General features: G+C 48.1%; 2 protein-coding genes across 2 annotated transcripts; both read left to right on the top strand.

Annotated features, from left to right (window-relative positions):
* Window positions 1-9,271: 9,271 nt before the first annotated feature.
* Window positions 9,272-10,126, top strand: LOC127335820 (oleosin 16 kDa). Its single transcript, XM_051362554.2, has one exon. The coding sequence runs from the start codon at window positions 9,349-9,351 to the stop codon at window positions 9,826-9,828; it is 480 nt and encodes a 159-aa protein (XP_051218514.1). The 5' UTR covers window positions 9,272-9,348; the 3' UTR covers window positions 9,829-10,126.
* Window positions 10,127-18,267: 8,141 nt separating this feature from the next.
* On the top strand, window positions 18,268-20,109 carry LOC127335819 (indole-2-monooxygenase). The gene is made up of 2 exons (XM_051362553.2): window positions 18,268-19,237; window positions 19,377-20,109. Exons 1-2 carry the CDS (start codon window positions 18,296-18,298, stop codon window positions 19,998-20,000), a joined length of 1,566 nt encoding a protein of 521 aa, XP_051218513.1. The 5' UTR covers window positions 18,268-18,295; the 3' UTR covers window positions 20,001-20,109.
* Window positions 20,110-23,811: the final 3,702 nt, after the last annotated feature.

Below are 23,811 nucleotides of genomic sequence, written 5' to 3'. Positions count from 1 at the left end.
GCCTCGGCTCCGTGCACCAAGAAGAACGGGGTGTACTGAGTCGACCTGTTAGGTGTAGTACATAAACTCCAAAGTACGGATGGTAACTCTTCGACCCAGGCTCCAGCTGCACCTGTAAGGCGTTTCATCAGGTCATCCCCTATGAGACCGTTGATCCTTTCCACCTGGCCGTTGGTCTGTGGGTAAGCCACTGATGCAAACTTTAGTTTGATTCCTCCGTCATCGCAAAAATTTTGAAACTCTTTGGAGTCAAAGTTGGTTCCGTTGTCTGTGACGATGCTGTGAGGCATACCAAATCGACATGTTATTCCCCTGAAGAATTGGACTGCTGTTTTTGCTTTCTGGTTTCGCACCGGTACTGCCTCAACCCACTTTGTGAATTTGTCGACCGCGACCAATAGATACGTGTGTCCTCCATGCGATGATCTCGGCAGCGGTCCAACTTGGTCGAGTCCCCATTGAGCGAACGGCCACGCCAGAGGTATCGTCATCAGGTCTGTGGCAGGGGCGTGTGGTTTTGGTGAAAATCGCTGGCAGGGATCGCACTTCATGACCAGATCTTGAGCATCCGACGCTGCTGCTGGCCAGTAAAATCCTGCCCCGAAGGCCTTCGCCACGAGGGCCCTGCTTCCTGCGTGATGTCCGCAAGTTCCTTAATGTATCTCGCGCAACAGTTCTCTTCCGTCATCGATGGCAATGCACCTTTGGAAAATACCAGAAATGCTGCGCTTGTAAAGTTCGCCGTTTACTATGGTGAAGGCTTTCGATCGCCTAACGATTCGTCTTGCTTCTACTGGATCCTCTGGTAACTCCTGCTTCGTTAGGTACGCTAGGAACGGCTTGATCCATAGTGGCTCGAGGAGGAGGACTTGTTCGGCAGGAGGAATTGGAGATTCTTCGGCAGCTTGCTGCGAGCTTGCCTCCAATTCATCAGCCGACGGTTCAGGAGGTGCCACCGCCTTTTCTTTTATTGATCGCTGGGTGATCACTTCGTAAAACACTCCGTCTGGAATAGGGGAGCACATGGACCCGATGTTTGCCAAAGTGTCGGCTTCGTCGTTGCTGGCTCTGCCAATATGCTTGAGCTCACATCCTTCGAATTTAGCTTCCATATTTTGATACAGTCGGCGATAGGCGATCATGTTATCGCTGACCGCGTCACACAAGTTCATCGACTGTTGCACCACCAAGTTTGAATCTCCATAGATTTCCAGACGAGTTGCCCCGCATGCTTTTGCCATTTTCATTCCATGCAGCAGCGCTTCGTATTCTGCTTCATTGTTCGTCGGCAGTGAGAAATTCATACGTAGTATGTACTTCATCTTATCTCCCTGCGGTGATATCAGCACCACTCCTGCTCCTGCGCCTGTGCTTCGTTTTGACCCGTCAAAGTACATTATCCACGATCCCGATATGTCGGGTGCTGCTGGTGTCTGTGATTGGATCCAGTCTGCCACGAAATCTGGGAGGATTTGGGATTTTATCGCTGTCCGATTGACGTAGGTTATATCGTGTGGCGCTATCTCGATAGCCCATTGGGACACTCGACCGGTGGCCTCTGGGTTGGTCATTATGTTTTTCAATGGCGCTTCGCTCACGACGATAATCGGGTGCTCTGTGAAGTAGTGCCGTAACTTGCGAGCTGACCTCCACACTGCGTATGCCAGCTTCTGATGATGGGGGTACCTCTGTCTTGCGGGTGTGAGCACTTCACTGAGGTAGTAAACGGGCCTTTGCACGCCATGTATTCTCCCTGCTTCTTCTCGTTCGACGACCAAGACGCTGCTGAAGACTTGGGCTGTCGCAGCTATATACATTAGCAGTGTTTCCTTCTCCCGTGGGGTTACAAGGACTGGAGATGTCGACAAGATTTTCTTCAAATTGTCGAAGGATTCCTGCGCCTCCTTTGTCCACTCGAACTTTTCTGATTTTTTCATCAAATGGTAGAAGGGCAAAGCTTTTTCTCCTAGCTTGGCGATGAACCTGCTGAGCGCTGCTAATCGTCCTGCCAGTTGCTGCACTTGGTGCAGATTCTTTGGCGGCTCCATGTCGAGAATAGCTTTGATCTTCAAAGGGTTGGCTTCAATCCCCCTGGCCGAGATGAAGTACCCTAGTACTCCCTCCTGGCACTCCGAAGAAACATTTTTTGGGATTCAACTTGATTTTATACTTGTCTAGGTTGTCAAAAGTCTCCCGCAAATCATCGACAAGAGTGGCAGTGTGCTTTGTTTTCACCACGATATCGTCGATGTAGACCTTGATGTTCCTCCCGATCTGCTCTCCGAGGCAAGCCTGCATACAACGTTGATAAGTTGCTCCTGCGTTTTTCAACCCGAAGGTCATGACGTTGTAACAAAAGACGCCGTGTGGGGTGACGAACGTGGTTAGCTCCTGGTCTTCTTTCTTCAGCTTGATCTGATTGTATCCAGAGTACGCATCGAGGAAGGAGAGGCGATCACATCCGGCTGTGGAGTAGACTATCTGATCGATACGAGGCAGCGGGAAGTGGTCCTTCGGACAGTGTTTGTGGAGGCCGGTGTAATCGATGTACATACGCAGAGCGGTTGTGTCTTTCTTGGGTACCATGACAGGGTTAGCCACCCATTCAGATTCCTTGAGCTCTCGGATGAATCCTGCTTTGCGGAGCCGATTGACTTCCTCGCCAATTTCTCTCCTTTTAGGTTCGGAAAATCGGCGCATTGACTGCTGCACTGGTTTGGCTGTCGGGTCAACATTAAGGGCGTGCTCAGCGCGTTCCCTGGGGATACCTGGCATGTCGGATGGTTCCCATGCAAATATCTCCCATCGCTCACGGAGAAACTCGATGAGCGCGCCTTCCTATGCGACCGTAAGGTCAGCCGACGTATTGACCGTTTTCTTCGGGTCAGTAGGATGCACCTGCAGCTTCTTGGCTTCCTTTGTAGCGTCGAATTCATCGGATCTCGTGTTTCGATTGTCGGCTGGTGGTTGCGCATGATCTATGGCAGCGTTGATTGCATTGAGTTCTTCCTTGGCGCCGAACTTCGAGGCGATCTTCTGGAACTCCCTGTCGCAAGTGTCTGATCGAGCAAAGCTCCCATGAACGGTTATTGGGGTTCCGTTGTTGCCTGGCATCTTCATTTTTAGGTACGCATAATGAGGTACGGCCATGAATTTGGCAAACGCAGGTCTGCCGAGGATGGCGTGATACTGAGACTCCCAGTCGACTACTTCAAACTCGATCTTCTCCTTCCTGAAATTGTTGGGCGTACCAAAGACTACATCCAATGATGTTTTACCGAGAGAATAAGCAGGCCGAGTCGGTATGATGCCATGGAACCCTGTGTCAGATTCTCTTAGCATGTCGATTGTTAAACCCATTGCTCTCATTGTGTTGGCGAATAGTAGGTTCAATACACTTCCTCCATCCATAAATACTTTGCTCATGTTATACCCTCCAATTTGCGCCTCAAGGACAAGGGCTGCGTGACCCGGTCTGGGGACGGCTTTCGGGTGATCTGTCCTGTCGAAGGAGATACTTTGCTCCGACCAGTCGATGAATTCGGGTGTGTCAACCATAGCCACTTCTGCGTACTTTACTTCTCGCGAGAATTTCTTGATCTCCCTTTTTGAAAAGCTAGTTTTATGGATCATGTTGACCTGTCCGCGTGGCTCTGGGAATGCTTCGGCTGGTACATACTCCTCTCTCTCCATAGGTTCGTACGGCTCTGGTACATATGGTTCTGGCGGATGGCCGTAAGATCTTGCCCTTTTCTCCATCATGTGAACTCTCGATATGGCTTTGGCTCTAAGATCATCATAGAACTGCCGAATCTCCAAGAAGTGTCGACAGTTCCTTAGTAGGTGACTGGATTTCTCTCTTCCATCCTTCGGGTCAATGTAGGAGTGGAGGTAACATGGTGCCTCGAGTTGCTCTGTAGCTGATAGACATGGCGAACGGGTGCGGCCGTGGATTGGTTACATGCCATGCTGCCCTCGCTCGGATTGGTGAGGGTAAGTCGCTGTACATTCTTCCTCTCCACGGTGCGAATCCCTCCGCCTTTTCCTTCGTCCCATTGCGAGGTCGAAACTTCCTCGGCTGCCTCCCTGCGCGTTTCTGGGCGGGATTTCCAAGGTTGCCGCCGGAACGTCATCTGCCGAGACTGAGGTTCTTGAGCTAGATGTACTTGCCCTAGGGAGGCGAAGAAAGCCTCCGGAGTCGATGATGAAGTGAACGCCTCCGAAAGTTGTGGTTATGCCGCCGTGTGATTCTGCAGAGATCGGATGTGGCGGCTCGAGATGTGGTATGAACTCAAAGGATCCGCAGCGGATCGGGTCTTCTCGATCTGGTGGCGTTGGTGACTCGAGTACGAACGCCGCAGACGTGACTGGTATTGCCGATGACCTGCCTTGTGCCGACAGGTTTCCCACAGACGGCGCCAATTGTCGAGGGTGCTCCTCGGCAATGCCCTCCGATAGGGGCTTAGGGTTGATGAAATTCTGCAAGCTGACACGAGACATCGGTTCACAGACAAGCGGGGAGAGCGATTTATCCAGGTTCGGGGCCCTCGATGAGGTAAAACCATTACGTCCTGCTTGTCTGTTCTTGATTATGATGATAATGGGTGACAATGGGGTGCCGAATAGTTCGGCTGAGATCTCGTCGAGATGGCTAAGTGCTAAGGTAACCTAGCTCTAAGCTTTTGGTGGCTAAGATTGCTAAGATTGATTGTCCCCCTCGGCAGCCCCTCTCCTGGCCTTTATATAGGTGGCCAGGTCTCAAGAGGTCTAACCGAGTATGACTAGGTTTACAGTAATTTTAGATCTAATCTTTCCTTGTTCAGCCGCTTCTTTGTATTGCTCATCAAGGAATCTTCTGGGGCGCCACCCGGATGGGCCGCCTTTCCTCCAAGTGCCTTCATGGGCCTCCAGTTAGATCGTACAGGGTAGGGCAACATCGGTTACCCGAAGGGTAATGCCCACGTCACCCTTTCATAGCTGATGTTGACAGTGTGCATGCTATGTTAGTACTCGGTATAATTGCGTTGGTCTATCATGCACTCTAAGGTTATTTAAATATGAACATCGAATGTTGTGGAGCTTGTTAACTCCGGCATTGAGGTGCTCTTGTAGCCCTACATAATTAATGGTGTTTGTCATCCAACAAGAGAGTGTAGAGTGGTTTTATTATGTGATCAATGTTGAGAGTGTCCACTAGTGAAAGTATGATCCCTAGGCCTTGTTTCCAAACATCAAATCTCCGTTTATTTACTGTTCTCTTGCATGTTTACTTGCTGCCATATTTTATTCAGATTGCTATTACCACTCATATACATCCATACTACTTGTATTTCACTATCTCTTCGCCGAACTAGTGCACCTATACATCTGACAAGTGTATTAGGTGTGTTGGGGACACAAGAGACTTCTTGTATCGTGATTGCAGGGTTGCTTGAGAGGGATATCTTTGACCTCTTCCTCCCTGAGTTCGATAAACCTTGGGTGATTCACTTAAGGGAAACTTGCTGCTGTTCTACAAACCTCTGCTCTTGGAGGCCCAACACTGTCTACATGAATAGAAGCGTGCGTAGACATCACACACCTCTGAAATCCCGCATCAAAGCAACTGTACAAGGGTTGCCACCCTCTTTTTCAAAAGTTTACACGATCTCATCATTCATATCACTCATGATCAAGAAGGGCGTTCCCAAAAGATGTGTTTATCAGCCCAATTAGGTTCAACACAAACCAGTGAATCGGTAATTTTCCCTTTTATGTTTAAGTGACAACGCCAACTATTTTTTCCACAAGAAAAGCAGGCCACCCTTGTGGCCATCAGCGCAAATAATTGTTTATGGTCCATCGTCACTCTCCTACAAAGGCATTCAGTTGGCCAATCGTCTAAGTGTGTCTCCATCAGAAATAGGACACCGGGATCATTGCGCTTGTGAACTTTCGGAAGCACTGTTGGTTCTAGAGACCCCGACTAAACTTAAGATTTTCATTCCATCTGGTCAACATCTGTACAAGAGGTTGCCAATATCAAAGGTTTTCTTTTTGTCTCGCCTTCCTTGAATGCTTCGGGGGCATGTGTCTGCCCCGACGTTCCTTCATTATGTTCAAGGTTCATATCACTTTTCCGAGGATCAAACAAGTTGACCATCCAAGCCACAATAGATGGCGGATTCACTACTTCCACCGCATTTGAAGGAATAGTATGCTCAAACATCAACTGCTTTCTATTCAGATTTCTATAATGAGTTGTATCTTCATCAAACTCCCCATCTCTTTGTTGTTAGTCAAACAAGAAGCCACTGGAAAACCATGGCATCCACCTCTTCCCATCGACCCATACCATGCCCTCTTCCTTGTCCATGACCAGCATGAGCCAAGACAAAGTCACCCCAGTGAAGTTTTTCCTCATCATGTTCTCTAGCACCACACTCCAGATGCCAATGACCTAGCAAACAACAAACGCCGCAAAAGACCGAGAATTTTTCATAATTTACTTGATACCACTCTTTCTTTCTATCTTTGTGATGGAAAATAAAGTAGTTGATACCACAAGTGTAGGGGTCCCTGAAATCTTCGTTGAGAAGTATTAACCAAAAAAGTAGTTCGATACAATGGGAGCATAAAATTACCAATAAGGCTTTCAGAATCAAGACGACACTATCGACCACACATGTGTATTATATTCTCAAGAAAAAATATGTGAAATGTAGTAGTTGTAACAAAACAATAAAGAAACTAAAAGAAAGCATCAACATATTTCCAGTTTTCACCGACATTTTACAAGTAAAACTTCCAACGATTAAAAGCATAAGCATGAGATGATATAGGGATGCGCATGCATGGAATCATGCACATAACAATGACATAATGACAACATTACTTGAGTCTAACTCAGGTTCATGTAGGCGTGTTTTCCTATTATAGTTGTGCATGGTAACATGAGAATTTGCACAAAATGTTTGTCCTACCCTCCCATTTTAGCGGGGCCACTGGAGAAACTTAGGTAATTAGGATAGCCTTTTCAAAACATCCAGATCAAAGCATTAACACTTTTATGAACACACATGATCCGCAAATTAAAATATGATTCCTTGTTGTCCCCATCATATTCACGGTTTGGGGTTCGCAAGTTTCACAGAACAATAGGTTTCTCATAGTGCAAACCGATACTAGAGAGTTATGCTAGGGACGATCTATCGTTCAATAAGTAGATGAGGGATCGACTTGTTTACATTTGATTCTCCAACATCGTCCATAATGGCCAATATAGAAATGTCACCTCGAAGACCTTTATTCCGTGTGCGCCTCAATTATCGCAATGATGTAGCCAAATACACATAAATCTAATATGGAAGATGTCTAGTTTACACATCGATTCGAGGTTTCCGCAACCTAAGGATAGATTGGTTTCTGAAAGAAGTGTGAACTGAGGAGAATGACAAGGAACGTAATGGTGTTAGTGGCTAAGTTTTTCGCTGGACGAACTTGCTCCCTATCAAAAGAAGGGGGAATATTATTTTCGGTTTCTACAATTTTGATGTATTCGCCATGAATCCTACTTTGTGTGTTCTAAGATAAGTGTCACATGATTCATATATATCTACACGGTAGAACTCTAGATACATATAAATCTAGACAAATATCTAACACTTCTTTGAAAGGGACGAAGTACTTTTTACGATACCTTTTAAATTTGTTTTTGTAGAATACCTTTTCAATTTGCTTGTTACCTGCTCGATCACAATTTTTTTTGGATACTGCTGAGGATCCTTCGGAGGAATTTTCCTCCCGAACCTCCGACTCCAGCGCCTGACACGTGTCCCCAAGACCACCCACGGACACGAACAGAGCAACACGGAAAATTTTCCCCCCCCCCCCCCCCCCCCGCACCTCCGAAAACCGCAAACTCCATCTCTGTCGCAGCAGGTGCCTCTCGGCGCTACGCCTCGAGGCCATGGCGGCAGCTCTCGCTTGCAGCACGACCATCGTCGGTCCATGCTAGTCCGGCTTGCAGCCATTCCCGTCGGCGCCGCATCAGCCCCCTCCTCCTGCATGCACCCTAAGCAACCTCCACAGGGGAAAAAATTGCATCGCTCGTTGTTGAAGACGAGCAGCACTGCCACCCGCGCCGTCGTCGGTGAAGTCGCCCATCTCAGTACCTTTGCTCCCCTTGAAGCACCTGCAGCGGTAGTTCGCAGCTCCGACGCTGGACTATTGGAGCAGTGGCGGCCATCGTTTGCAGCTTCACCGGAGGCGCTTTGTAGCATTGGCGGCGACGCTTTGTAGCATCGGCTTTGTAGCATCGGCAGCGCTCAATTGCAGCTGCACCGCCCTTCCTTGGTAGCACCACCACTCTTCATTAGCAGCACCGACGACCACCTCTCGAATAACCGGCGACCACCGGGCGTAGCACCGGCGACTACCGCACGAAGCACCGGTAGCCAGCGGTCGTAGCACCGCCGCCCTCCCATGGAAGCACCGCCGCCCTCCCTTGGAAGCACCTCCCTTGAGCATTTGCAGCATCGCCTCCCTCCGTTGGAAGCCTGAGTGCTCCAGCTTCGGCTCTAGCTCGCCGCACCGCCGGCGACCATGTAGTCAACGAGGCCCCCTTCTGCAGCAACACCACACAGATCTGAGCAACAAAAAAAGTGGCCTACGCGTGGGATTGGGAGGTGCATGAGAGGGGGAGGAGGGGCACCTCCGTTTAGGGGAGATCAGGAGCAGGGGAACGTCGAGGGAGAGGAGGTGCTGGGCACGGGGCTTGGGAGAGAGAGGCGGAAGGAAGGAGGAAGAAGAGGGAGAGACGAGTGGACGGGAGCGATTCAGGTGAGTCGATAAGGTGTAGGTGGTGGGCCCGTCCAGATTCGTTCTCTCTCAGCCGCGAGATGGACGCGTGGCGCGTACTCAAGCCGGAGGCACGGAACGATATAAAGCATTTTCCATTTTTTTTTGCTTGTTACCTTGTATCTCTGGACGAGGGCCCCGGCCCATTAAGCTGAGCTGACGATGGACTTTGGGCACATTTCAATCAACCGACGCTTGCATCATGGCTGGCGATCAAACTACGGCCCGATGTACCACGACAATGTAGAGAATGCAGATCCAGCCCTGGAACCGCCTAACCAGCGGCGGATCGAACGGCCACAACCTCGTACGTATCGCCGAGGAGGGCAGGTGTCGCCGCGCACCCGACACGGGTGCCCGCATGCGTCCCACGCGGCTCTAGGCATCCACGTAATCCCATCCACCGCTATCTCTGTCTGCTCTATAATACCCCACTCTCCTCCCCGGCGCTCTCTTCACTCGCAGCTGCTTGCGTTCTTCGGTAGTGCCTCCTCAGCCGTAGTAAGCACAATGGCAGACCACCACAGAGACAACAGGGGCGTCCTCGGCGGCGGCGGCTTCGGCGACCGCGGCTACGGTGGAGACCATGGCCAGCAGCAGCAGCACTACCAACAGAAGCAGCCGGCCATGATGTGCGCCCTGAAGGCCGCGACGGCGGCCACGGCCGGCGGGTCGATGCTGGTGCTGTCTGCGCTGATCATGGCCGGCACCGTCATCGCGCTCACCGTGGCAACGCCCGTGCTGGTCATCTTCAGCCCGGTGATCGTGCCGGCGATCATCGCTCTGGCGCTGATGGCGGCCGGGTTCGTGACCTCCGGCGGGCTCGGCATCGCGGCTCTGTCGGTGTTCTCGTGGATGTACAAGTACCTCACCGGCAAGCACCCGCCCGGCGCCGACCAGCTGGACGACGCCAAGGCAAGGCTCGCCTCAAAGGCCCGCGACATCAAGGAAGCCGCCCAGCACCGCGTTGAGCAGGTGCAGCAGGGTTAAGAGGTCGAGGATGTGGCGCGAGCTTGGACCCGTGCGTCCACGCATCGCCTTCGTGTGCAGGCGCTCCTCCGTAAGCACGTTTAATCGCCGTGGCCGCGGTAGCTCTAGCTAGTCGGCGACGTTCGTTACCACCCTGTCGTTGTGCTTTCCGATACAGTGTGTGTTTAGTTTTCTAGCTATGAGGTACTAGTACTATGTTTCTTGGTCGAGGTTGTGAGAGGATCTGCATGTTGGATGGTGTGTGTTGTGTGGCTGTGTCTTATGATGAGGATGAATAAATTGCAGAGTTCGGCGAAAATCCTAGTACTCCACTAGATGTCTTTGCAGCAGTACCTATGTTTTAGCAGTAGCAGTATCTGCGGTTGCAATCGATGGTTGCATATGTAGTTGCATGCCTTGTATTCTATGCGCGTGGCAATTTTCATTCACGCCCACAGGTGAAAGTGAAACAGGATAACACATTGGAGCATCTGTAACCGTTGCAAAAAAAAAAAAAAAAAAAAAAAACTAAAGAGGAGCAAATGTCAGATAAAAATAGAGGAGAATAATTTTTCTCCCGGTGGTCGCCACATTGAAACCCCTAAAACTAGCACAGCATTTGGACAAATTTCATAGGATTTTAAACGATTTTAAACGCATTTCATACAATTTACACATAGTTCATAGGATTTAACTAAAACATGAACAAAATTTAACCTGAACATACTACAAACTTAAACTAAAGCTTAAACTTGAACTAAAAGTAAACTAAAACCGAGGTTGCCGCCGGCCTCTGGCGGCCATCTGGTTGTCGAAGGCGGAGAAGTCATCGTCGTCGCCGCCTCGTGCCTCTCGCGGCCGTCTAGCTAGTTGTGGAAGGCGGAGAAGTTGTCTTTACCACGGTGGCGGCAGAAGGTCGGCGGGGGCGCTAGATCGACGATGCGGCGCATCCCGATTGCGGCTGCGGTGGGGGCGCATCCCGATTGCGGAAAATACAAGCATCTCTTCGGTGCGGATGCGGTGCCGACGAGTGATTTGGCAGCGATCGGAGGTGGTGCAGCGGGCGATGCGATGATGAGGCGCATCCCGGTTGCGGCTGGCATTGCGGTGGGGGCGCATCCTGATTGCGGAAAATACAAGCATCTCTTCGGTGCGGATGCGGTGTCGACGAGTGATTTGGCAGTGATCGGAGGTGGTGCAGCGGGCGATGCGACGGTGCGGCGATGGGGATTGGTTTTCTCCTCGGTCGGCGGCTGCTCAAATATAGGAGGGGTGGGGGATATTTTTTCTCCTTGGTAGCGCATACGTAGGCCGTCAATCGGTTTAGGGATTTGGCTAGAGTGAGCTCCGACCGTTAGCTGCTAGTTGCGCATATTTTCTCCTCTAAAACCGTTTTAGGCATCGGTTAAAGATGCTTTTACGCTTTGTAGAAGTTACGCACTGTAAGAAAAAGTATTTTTGAAAGTAAAGCTACATTTGCAACATGTTTTACCTTATAGATCTATATACACTTGTTATGAATGATATTTTATACTAATTTCAAAATATCCAAACTTTATGTAGATCTACATCAAAATATTTTTTATAATTTTTATAATTTTTTTTAAATATGTTTAAATATGTTTTTACATAATGGGTGCATCAACACCTATAAACTGCCAAATTTAATTTCCATACTATTTGTAGCAACTTGTACGCATTTTTTTCGGTCGAAAGACCAATGCTAGGAAGTCTTCAAGGGGTAAGTTGGGTAACATCTAGTTTAGGTAATATATTAGATATTTAAAATACAAGACATATGTTCAAATGTTATCAGAAAAAAAATTCAAAAGTGCCTTTGGCACATGAGTTTAAAAAACATATTTTTAAGATTCTAGAAATCTGAGCTTAAATATGCGCATCCATAGAAATCTTCTGAATGTATGGCACAAATTTCGGAGAAAATATGTTGTATCATGAACTATATAAAACAAATCTGACAAAATTTATCCCTTTACACAGTTATAAATTTGTTCTTTCCTTTGTAGCTCAAAGTGCAGCACAATTTCCACCCAAATTTCGCACCAGTATTTAGGACATGTGCATGTATCCATAGAATAATTTTTGTGATTTTTTTAAAGATGGAAATACAGTTTTTAAATATTTCAAAAACCAGAACTACTGGTGCTCGTGTGCACCAAATCTGCACAAAAAAAAGGTTTACAATACAATTTGTATGTAACATCAAAAAGCCGATTCCTCAAATTTGACCTACACTTTGTAGCAAAAATTGACACTATTTATTATAGAATTTATTCATTTTTTACTGTAAATGCTAATCGAACTTTGAGCTGAAATTTCTTGGAATAAAACTCATATCTAGGTTGTATCAAAATTTCAGTTTTTTTTGTATTTTATAAATAAGATAATTATGAGTTGATCTTAGCATCTAACCTAATGGACAATCCCAATACAAGTCTTCCAATCTGACAGTGAATATGGCATTCAGGAAATCGACACGGACGACAAAAGGTACCGGGTACTTTTCACAGTCCACAGCTAGAATGGCCTTAATATTTCCGGTAAAAATCTATGAAGAAATTCAAGTCCTTAAAAAGTAAACAATTCCTAAAAAGACTTATGGGCTAACTAGCACAATGGCACTCACAAATTCTTTTTTTTTTGAAAAAAACTAGGAACAACCCCGAAGGGCCTAGGTGCTTCTCATTGATAACAGCGGTGCAGTAAAAATTACAAAAAGGTCCACAACAGCTAAGGCTATTACAAACTGGACCTCAACATAAGCATTATGGACCTTGAATAAAGAAGAACAAACACAATCAGGTCCTCCACAACTGCCGACGAACTGAGGACTAGCACTGTGGCCTTCCAAGCTAGGACCGGGACGAAACCACTAGGTCTCCGCTGGAAGAAAAGCGCCGCCGTGAATCCAAGAAGGGGCCTCCAAAGGAGGTTGAAAGCTTGACGCCATCACATTAGCATCTCGAGTAGCCGCCCTACGACAACTTCAGTCGGCAGCCAAACCAGGGCCACCGAGAATGATCTCCTGGAAGAAATAGCACCACATATTCCCCGTAGTTCCTCTGCTTGACCACAAGCAATGGCCGGCCGCCACCTCACTCCACCACCATGGTAGCCCAGAGGAAGAGGATGAACCCTGCTTGTAGAGAGAGCTGAGACACCGACCGGACGAACCTGGACCTTATTGAAGGAGTTGCGCAGAGCCTTCACCATCGCCGCCTTCGGCTCCCTCCATGGGAGCGCCGCTACTAAGCCAAGAAACACCGAACAGAGCAGGGTATGGCCCAACAAACCCGACTCCAAACTCCACCTGCAGACCTTATTTCAAGGGATGCACGACCTCCTCATCCCCACTTGCACCTCAACCTGCCACCGGAGAGACGCGGCGAAGCCTTGGAGTTCCATGGTGTGGCAGATCTGGCCTCCTGGATCCACCAACCTACCCTCATACTCCATATAGGTAGACTCTAGACAGAAACTAGACCTAAGACTAGGGCCGGCACCATTCCTTTGCTCGCTCCACACGGCTGCGCCGGCAAGAGGAGCTCCGGTCAGGCCCGGAGACCACGCGAAGAGGACCAAAGACGAGGCTTCGAGAGGAGAAAGAAAATGCACTCGCAAATACGAGAGCACCAACTTTATGTGTTTGAGAAATACCTTCATATCTTCAAAAACTTTTATGGTATGGTTATATAGTCGTAGCTAACGACTGAAAGTCCTTTATATTCCCTTCAATGGTTGGATGAAACAACAATGAGGGTGTGTGTGCGTGTCGTGTCAGAAAATGTTCCTATTTACTATTTTTAGTAGAAAATGCACAATATTTTAGTCGTCGATGCTAAAGGTGTCACTTTAACCTTGTTTCATATGATTATATTGCTGATAATTAATAAAAGTGGATTATGAAAAAATTAAAAAACTAAAGATGTTGATATTTTCTCATTGAGAGTCACGCACAATAGAAGATAGGTAAAATTTGCTACATGACATCGTTATTTTCTGTCATTTGCTCAAACACATTGTCCAATTATGTTTTTGCCAGGTAACATTACATTTTTGTGGCACATTTACCAGAACACACCACGTGTTGAAAAAGGAAAAAGTGCACTTCCGTTTGGGATGATCATACTGGTTTTAAAGAAAAAGCGCAAACCTTTTCGTTTTTGGATAGGTGGTGCGTTTTGGCAAATGTGCCATAAAATTATAATGGTATCTGACAAAGACACAAATAAACGGTGTGTTTTAGCAAACAACATAAAATAATGGTGTCCTGTAGCAAATTTTCAAGAGAAACTTAAACACTCGGTTTGCAAACCTCTAAACTTTCTTTTTGAGCAGCATAGAATGATCGCATAAAATTGAAGCGTCTTTGTTTGCGCAATGCCTTGTTTTGTTTGGAAATAAATAAGACCACCATGATAGATATTCTTTCATGCTTAGGAAAGAGCTACTGAAACAAACTATCCCATGAATGAGAGCTTTCATTAAAATAAGTTGTATGCCATAAAGAGAAAAGGGAATGAAAGCAAACAAGCTTAAATTCAAAGTTATGCTTAGTGTTGCTAGTTTTAAATAATTTGATGAATAATATTTTGCTAGTGCCTTATATAGTGCTACCACGGGAGCGGTGTTTTGGAACATGGGTGCATATGCTCCCTATATTTTGAAATGCATCTTACATACATTTAAAAAAAAAATTGAAACTAAAAGTTTGCCTGTACATATTCACGTGCTACGTGCTCACAAAGTCGTTTCATAAAAAATCGACTTATCATGTGACGTGTGTAAAAAGGACAAAATTTGGTGCTAAAAATAATGTTTTTCACAAGATAAACTTTCTCTTTTTTATATAGAGCACACAAAATATTGGTTTTTCGCGAAACTTGATGAACACAAGTATATTATGGAGATGTACATGTAGAATTTTTTATCCAAATTTTTCGACATTTAGAAATATGATTTTTTGGTAGAGGGAGCATACGCACCCGGGAGCCGAATTGAATTTCCGGCTACCTTTTGCTTATATACATGAATGTTTAATACTAAGGAGCCTTGTTGATAATAAATTATTGGCACTATGGACACTATGGCATTCTTCTAGATCTTTTTGCTAGCCAAAAAAAATTCTCAAAACAAGATAAGACTTGTTTCCAAATACCTCAAACCAAACACCCACCATACCGACTTATGTGGCACTTGCTACTCCAAGTATAATATGTGTGCCATGTCTCCAAATACTTCAAAATATTTCTTTTGTGTAGTTTAAAGCTCATGAGGAAGTAAGGTGTGGAGTGATACCACTATGGAAATTTATGTGGTTAAATTTTATAAGTTGTTTCTTAGTTCAACCATGTTAATCTGGAGAAAGCTTCCATTTGATATCATGTTATTTTTGCTATGGATGTCCATCGATGTGAAATGAAATGGAACACTATGGAGTTCTCATATAATGAGATAGACTTTCTGTTTTTGGAACACTATGCAAAACTTTCCGTTTTTGGATAGGTGGTGTGTTTTGGCAAATGTATTGTAAAATTATAATGGTACCTGGTAAATACACAAATAAATGGTGTGTTTTAGCAAACAACGTAAAATAAGATAACAGTGTCATGTAGCCAATTTTCTCTTGAACCTAACTAGGAATTGGAAATAAGATTTTGAAGGTCTAATAACCGATCTAATATTTGATTGTGATCGGGTGCCGCGCCCCTGACGAGATTAATCTTCCCGATGGCGGTGTGGAGCGGAAGTGGTGGGAGAAACTAGGATCTGCGTCGTTAGACAAACTGTTCTGATACCATATAGAAAGTTGAAGAACCCTAATATTTTATTTCGTGTTTATTGTGATAAAACCCTCATGAGATATATATAGAAGTACACTAAACGGAGAGACTGGGAGATGGATCCAATGTGATCCGCAGACCAGACCAAGCGTCAGTAGTGTTCCATACTGCCATGGTGATTGGGCAATCTTTGCAAAGATGCAAGGCCATTTTTGGATCTGAGAGGCAAAGCTCACAAGTTGGGTCATGCGCCTATCCTTTGATGGCAAGTAGGTCGGCGGTGTGGATGAGCTTTGTGCAGCAGAAGCCCATCAAAGAGCTTAGAGCATCTCCAGCCGTCTCCCCGACTAGGTCTATGGTATGCGTTTTTTTTCGTCCGGAGGGCGTTATTCGGTCCAGTTGCGCCCCCGGTTCCTCATTTCCTCCGGAATAGGCCCTTAATCCATCCGGAGAGCCCAGGCCATCCCCGCCCCCCCCGGGGTGCGCTCGGGGACTCCGGATGAGCGAAAAGCTGGGACGGGCCCGCTCTATCGGCAAGAGAACACACGAACCCCACCACTTTCTTGTTGCAAATCCCCCTCCTCTCTCGTTGCTCTGTCGCCGCCGGCACCATCCTTCGCCAATCCGCCGACCGGTTGATTGAACTCCACCGTCATCCACCCAACAGCTTATATTCCGCCGTCCATCGTGCCGTCTGCCTATATTCCACCGTCGGGCAACTCCCTCGTGTCGCGCCTCGTCGACATGCCCGGATGGTGTTCGTCCAATTGCCTGGCCGGACATGGACTCCGACGACGAGGAGGATCAGATGTTCGCCGAGCTTTTCGAAGAAGAGATGGCAGCCGCCGCCCAAGACGAGGAGCACATATTGATCCTAGCTTGCCTGTCCGGCTTGTACACCGAGAAGGCCATTGGTCGCCGTGGTGGGTCGGTACCAGGTCGCCGGAAGTGCAAGCCGAGGCAGCGAATGGAGGGCTACTGCATGCTCTACGTCGACTACTTCGCCGACAATCCATTGCACGGTGAGACTGTTTTTAGGCGTCGTTTCAGGATAAGCCGGAAGCTCTTCCTGAGAATTGTGTATACCCTTTGAGAGTACGACTCCTATTTCAAATGCAAGTTGGATTGCCCCGGCATGGTAGGATTTTCGCCCTCCAAAAGTGCACTGTGGCTATGCGGATGCTGGCATATGGAACTCCGGCCTGGTGATTATGCCGATGACTATCTTCCGATGGCGAAGTCCACCGTCCTTGATTGTTTCTACCGGTTCTGCAGGGCGGTGATAGCAGTGTTCGGAGACATCTACTTGAGATCACCCACTGTGGAAGACACTGTTAAGATCCTCGCTTTCAATGAAGCTCGAGAATTTCTAGGGATGCTTGGAAGCATTGACTGCATGCATTGGAAATGGAAGAACTGTCTGTTTTCCTGGCAGAGAATGTACAAGGGTCACAAAAAAGGCTGCACTGTGATACTTGAGACAGTGGCTACCCATGATCTCTAGATTTTGCACTCCTTCTTTGGTATGCCGGGATCCAACAACGACATCAACGTCTTGCAGTGCTCGCCGATCTTCTCCAAGCTTGTTGAGGGTCATGCTCCCCCGGTTAACTTTGTGATTAATGACCGGTAGTACAATAAGGGATACTATCTTGCAGACGGTATCTATCCAAAGTGGGCAACATTTGTTAAGACTATCTCAAGCCCCGTCCTCCCGAAGGAGGTGAAGTTTGTCAAGGAACAAGAAAGTTGCCGAAAGGACCTCGATCGTGCATTTGGTGTCGATCGTGAAAATTTGTCAAATTATTTGCTTGGAACTGTAACGTTTATTTGTAAAAATAAGCCAAATGTTGGCAAAATTTGTCAAATTCGCTGAACTGTAAAACGTTTATTTGTAAAAACGCCGATTACCGGGCTTCTACTTGAGGAGACGGCTGAAACTTCGACGCTTTCCACGCCAAATTTTCATCCAATCCACCACTATTTAGCGCTAAATTTAGCCGTGAGGAGCACCAATGGCTGGAGTTGCTCTTAGCCTTGGGCTCGGGGTATGCACGCTAGATCTTGGCCGACTCAAACCTCGGAAAGGCGCCCTCTAATTGGATGTGAGAAGCTGAGGAGGCCGAGGACGTAGACGTCGTTCTCCGTCATAGCCAACGTATGGCGTTAGATAATTTTCCTACAATATGATACGGTTGTCATGGCATCAGATTGTTTCTTATATTCTTCCCATGGCACCTATCTGTAGCGGATTTTCTTGATAAACCTGACAAGGAGTAGTTGTACCTCATCCGGTTCTTCTGAATATCTCGTAAAAAAGATGGCTGCTAAAAATATGTCCAAAGCTATCAGTAGTTTATTCTTTGCACACTCCCTGTCGCACACGGCTGGTGGAGGGGATATACTACTTTAACCCAGTACCGCCGCACGCTGACTAATACTAGTAGTACTACGTAGTAGTAGTTCAGACGGGAACCTTCGTCATCACTTACATATTGTTGCGTGGTAGACGTCTCCATCTATACAATTCACAATTGTCTGGCTGCTATAAGGTCAGATCCACCAGAGTTCTTTCGTATAAGCATCTTTATTTTCTGACTGACTGATTGGTCCCACTCGCTAATTTTCGATCAGCTATAAATGCAGAATACTGCAAAGCTTTCTTTGTTACCAAGCAGATCGTCATGGCGGCTCACCTAGTACCACTACTCCTATCTCCACAAGCTTTATTGCTCTATCTCTTGCTCCTCCCTCTCCTCCTCTTACTGCAACGACGACACTACTTCGCACGCGGGGAGCAAGCAGCATCCGTCCATGGCGAGCGCCCCCCTCCTTCGCCTCCCAGCAAGCTCCCTCTCATCGGCCACATGCACCTCATCGGCTCCGACCCTCACGTCTCCCTCGCCGCCCTCGCCGCCAAGCACGGCGAGAGCGGCCTCATGCTCCTCCGCCTGGGCCAGGTGCTCAACCTCGTCGTGTCCACCCCACACGCCGCCGAGGCGGTCCTGCGCACGCACGACCATGTCTTCGCGAACCGTCCGCACAACGCGTTCGCCGACACCCTCCTGGACGGCGCCGACATCGCCTTCGCACCCTACGGCGAGTTCTGGCGGCAGATGAGGAGGCTCCTCACCACGCACCTCCTCAGCGCCAAGAAGGTGCTCTCGCTCCGCCACGGCCGCGAGGAGGAGGTGCGCCTGGTCATAGCAAAGATCCAGGACGCGGCGGCCGCCGGCGCCGCCGTGGACATGACGAAGCTGCTCAGCACCTACACCAACGACATCGCGTGCCGCGCCGTGTCGGGCAAGTTCTTCCGGGAGGAAGGCCGGAACGAGCTGTTCCGGGAGGTGATCGACGGCAACGTGGCCGCCTTCGGGGGGTTCAACCCGCAGGACTACTTCCCGAGCCTGGCCAAGGTGGATATGCTCTCGCGACTGCTGTTTTCCAGGATGCATCAGCTGAGGAAGAGATGGGACGGGCTGCTCGACAAGATCATAGACGACCATGCCAGCAAAGCGTCGCTACAGCAGCAACACGAAGATCCGGACGCAGACTTCGTCGATGTGCTCCTCAGCCGTCAGCACGAGTACAGCCTCACTAGGCAGCATATCAAGGCCATTTTGATAGTAAGTACTGTACTTACTCGAAACAGGCTTTCGCGTTTTTTTTTCTTAATAAACCACAACGGCTCCAACCCATTACCCATCTCATAATTTTGCTCCCTATATCGAAGAGTACTGACGCTTTTAAATCGAATCCGGGCAGGACATGTTCGTAGCTGGCACAGACACGTCATACGTCGTCCTGGAGTTCGCCATGGCCGAGCTCATGCGGAAGCCACACCTCATGGCCAAGCTCCAAGCCGAGGTTAGGAACAACACGCCCAAGGACCAGCAGATGGTCACGGAGGACGATTTGGGCCGCATGCCCTACCTAAAAGCTGTCTTAAAGGAGACTGTCCGGCTGCATCCGCCGTTGCCCCTCTTGCTCCCGCACCTCACCGTGGAGAAGTGCGTCCTCGACGGCCTCACGATCCCCGCCGAAACCCGCGTCATCATCAACGTCTGGGCCATCGGTAGAGATGCCGGATCGTGGAAGGAGGCGGACAGGTTCATGCCTGAGCGGTTCGAGGATGCCGCGGCCCCGGACTTCAAGGGGAGGGATTTTCAGCTCCTGCCGTTCGGAGGTGGGCGACGGATGTGTCCCGGGATAAACTTCGGGATGTCCACGGTGGAGATCATGCTCGCCAACCTTGTCTACTGCTTCAACTGGGAGCCCCCTTTTGGAATGAGGCATGAGGACATCGATATGACTGATGTGTTCGGGATGACAGTTCGTAGAAAGCAAAAGCTACTTCTTGTCCCAAGATCACCACGACTTGTTAATTAGTCGTTCATAATATTTGTCATAAATTTTGTGCACTTGAATTGTAATGGTTGATCCGACCAATATACTACATACATTCCGAATTATAAGATGTTTTGGACATATTTCAATCTGGAGTATCTTCTTTTTTGCAATCGGATATAATGGAAACGTATGTCACTATCAAGCATCAACCCATCCCCCCTTTAGCGCCCACTTCGCTCTCCAGCGGGCGGCTCGTGCGAAAACCCTAGCCGCTGCAGCACCCAGATCCTCCTCTCTCGTCTCCCCCCTGCCGCTGGAGGATGCTGGCGGTCAAAGCCTTTCAGTCGACGATGGCGGCGGGGAGGTCTTCTCGCGCAGTGGCTTCACTACGTGGATCCGTTTGATCACATGGATGCATTTCCCCGGACGACGTGGTCATGGCGGTGAAGGATGGGAGCCGGGTTGGCAGCCCTGGGAGATGGTGGTGGCCCTCCCATGGTGGATGGCGGCAGGGGTCGGATTTGCCAACCGGGACGCATAACTTGGCGAGGAGCACAACGACGTGGTCCCGTGGCAGCAGTGGCGGCGTCAGAGATGAAGTGATGGGTATTTATTTTCAACCTGTGTATTCATTTTGCCAAAATCCTCATGTATTTGCCAAAATTTCCCTGATTTATGAGAAAAATTTAAGATTTTATTAAAAATTTGGGTATTCAGCTGCATACGCAAGAATACCCGTGGCGCCGCTCTTGCGTGGCAGCAGCACGAAAGCGCACCCCTGCATTGACAACGTGGTGGTGGCTCATAACGCTGATCTATAGTTACTTCAAAAATCTATGTCTAGGAACTCGATAGTTCAAGATTTGGATTTGCTCACCTGACGAGGGAGTGATACGCTAAGGCCTTTCTATATTAAAGTTTTCATTGTCGTGATACGATCACCGGATACCGGAATACGGAAATGGAGAAGGAGAACAAATGGGTCACTAGAATAAGAGTAAAATCCATCATTAGTACTTAAATTTGTTGACCAAAATCACTTTGGTCATCGTACACAGGAAATACAAATTTACGGTCACTGAATACGATCTGGGAGCTCATAGACGGTCACTGGTGGCACACGTGCATCGTATTAGCCTACGTGGCGACTGAAGGTCCTAGTATCAAATTTTGTTTGAACAAATTGACCCCAAACTTACTAGCAACTTTATTGTACACACAAGATCAGCTAGCCATTGTCGATGACAAGTGGAGCCACCGGTCAAAGCACTAACTGTTAAAAATAAAATAGGAGTTGTCTCCCTCCCCACCCCATCCCATCAGAAAGCCACCGTCGTCACGTTGGCTTGGCCGGGGCACGCCGCCTGCACAAGGCGGCCACCACAAGGCTCCGCCGCCTCCTGGCGTGCCACGCTTGAACGAGGTAGTCCCGACGCCTAGGGATTCGCGGTAGCGGCACGACGAACTGCCTCTAAACTGTTGCGTCCTCTCTTCGCGAGCACGTGGCATGTACGGACAGGCTGTTGAGAAGGTCACGACGGAGCCAGGTGCGGCACGAGGATGCGTGGACGTGGGAGGTCAGGTGCCGCGCCGGCGTCCCCGCCGAAGCCGCAAACGACAAGGAGTATGGATGGTTGGCCGATGTTGCCCTCGGCCTCATCGCCGGTGTGCACCACGCCCTCTCCGGCCACAACAACGAGAAGAGCATGGACGCTTTTGCCATCTTGTCCGTGCTGCCAACCGTTGGGAGGTGGCGGGATGTAGGCCTGTAGCAGCGGAGCGGGGACGCGGCGGCATGGGCTGGAGCCGTTTATCGGCCAGCACCTCGCCGCCAGACCCTCCTTCTCCACCGTCTTCACACGCAGACGTGGCTATGGGCGTCGCGAACACGGCCGACGGGTTGCACGAGGAGCAGCGTGGTCGAGCTTGTCGAGCAGCTGAGAAGCGGCATCCCGCGGTCCGTGCCCGACTCACGTCCGAGTCGCCGCGCGCAGGCGCTCCCGGTGGAACCGTGCCATCCTCCTCGCCTGGCGCAGCCGCGCCAGCATGTACCGCGTGCGTGTCCATGCCCAGGCACTGCAGCGGCTCTGCCACGAGGCCGCTGGACGATTCCATGCCTCGCCGGCGCCAGAGAGGATGTTCTAGAGCCGCTTCTGCCGAAGGAGGTCGCCCCCACCGCCCGCCTCGTCTTCGTCGGGGGTATCCTTCGTCGGAGGGGTTGAGGTCGCGGCTGGTCGGGGAGGACTCTGGAGCACTGGGTGACCCCGAAGGCTCTAGACCTCCGGCCAACCTCCGCCGCAGCTCTTGTTCTGCGCCGCCGCCCCATGAGGACTAGGCTGACGCCGCCGGAAAAGCAGGGGCAGCACGCTGAGAGGGAAGGCGAGACAGCTAGGTTGGGTGAAGGAGCTGGGCCCAATAAGGGGAAGTTTCGCCGGCGAACCAAGGGGGAGGCTCCCGCATGAGTTCATCGACGGCGAGCAACTATGCGGTGCTGACGATGTCCGTCGAATGCACCAGGACGGGGAACTCTCGACCTTATCCCTTCACTTGTTTTCAATTTAACCCCTGAATTTCTTTTATTCGAAACATAGAGCCTATTTTCAGTTTGAGGCTGAGAGATGGGTCATTGCAGTGCCACGTGAGCAAATACGACGCTTGGAGGACACACCAACTCGTATTGAGTGACCGTAAACTTGTATTTTGTGTGTATGATGACTAAAGTGATTTTGGTCAACAAGTTCAAGTACAAACAATGGATTTTACTCCTAGAATAACTTGCTATTGTGATCAAGGTGTTTTCTTTACAAGGATAACGAAATTTCTCGCTTTGTTATGTATCACAGAAAATTGTATGCGTAGAAAGAATATTTACTTAGTACTGTTCGTGTACGCACGCGTAGGAATCAATATGGATGCACATATCCGCTATTTATTATTGAACAGAACTTCTTAACTGTAATATCTCAGTATTTGAGGTTACAAAAAGAGAGGAAACAGATGTGTACATTGCATTCATGCATAGAAAATCTGGGAAATTTTCGCGCTTTAAAGTAAAACAGTCACACTAACTGAAGTTTCACTTGACCTTGATGGAATTGAAGTAGATCATCAAGTCCAGTGCTATAAACCTCAATGTGATTTTTTCTAAAACTTTGTTTTTGGTAGAGATGACTTGATCTAAGCGATTAGATCAAATGGAACTAAAACCAACACAATAACATATTAATCAAGGATCAACTACTTGATCTTATCAAAGATCATAATAGGCTATTTCTTGCACCAACACCTTGATTCATATGCATCTACAAATCAAAGAACAAGAAACAAATGAGAAACCATCCTTGACTTATCTTTTCCATGTCTTTAACAAATAAATATTCCTACCATGAACCTCATGGTATTTCTTGAACTAAAACTTTTGAATTTAACACCAACACAAGCTTATCATTAAACCCTAGAGATGGGAGAGGTCTATACCCATCCAAGAGATAAGAAACAAACTCTAAATTATTAAACTTAAAATTTGAGCAACTACCTTGAGGTATAATTGAATTCACTTTAAAACTTATTACCAAATATGGTGAAACACATGGACCTAAGTGCATAAAAGCCACACATTCTGATTTTAATCATAACTTATTAAATATGTGTAATATACTAATATCACAAAACTAAATTCGTTTACATTACGAATTATAGTTCAAACTATTTGAATAAAATAAAATATGAGTACTTTGAAACTCATAAGATCATGCCTCGGTGAAATCAACAATCACCATTCAAAATTGGGGTATAATCCTTCTCTTTGACATTTTGATCCCAATTACAATATAATACAATCACATATGAT

This window comes from Lolium perenne, chromosome 2 (genome assembly GCF_019359855.2).
Source record: "Lolium perenne isolate Kyuss_39 chromosome 2, Kyuss_2.0, whole genome shotgun sequence".
Lineage (NCBI taxonomy): Eukaryota > Viridiplantae > Streptophyta > Magnoliopsida > Poales > Poaceae > Lolium > Lolium perenne.
Note: the sequence above shows the minus strand (reverse complement) of the source record. Positions and strands in the feature narration are given on the sequence as shown.

Bases quoted from the DNA above. Each gene is read 5' to 3' on its own strand.
- LOC127335820 (XM_051362554.2), top strand. From the start codon at position 9,349: ATGGCAGACCACCACAGAGACAACAGGGGCGTCCTCGGCGGCGGCGGC.
- LOC127335819 (XM_051362553.2), top strand. From the start codon at position 18,296: ATGGCGGCTCACCTAGTACCACTACTCCTATCTCCACAAGCTTTATTG. The intron at 19,238-19,376 runs GTAAGTACTGTA...GAATCCGGGCAG, and splicing joins ATATCAAGGCCATTTTGATA to GACATGTTCGTAGCTGGCAC.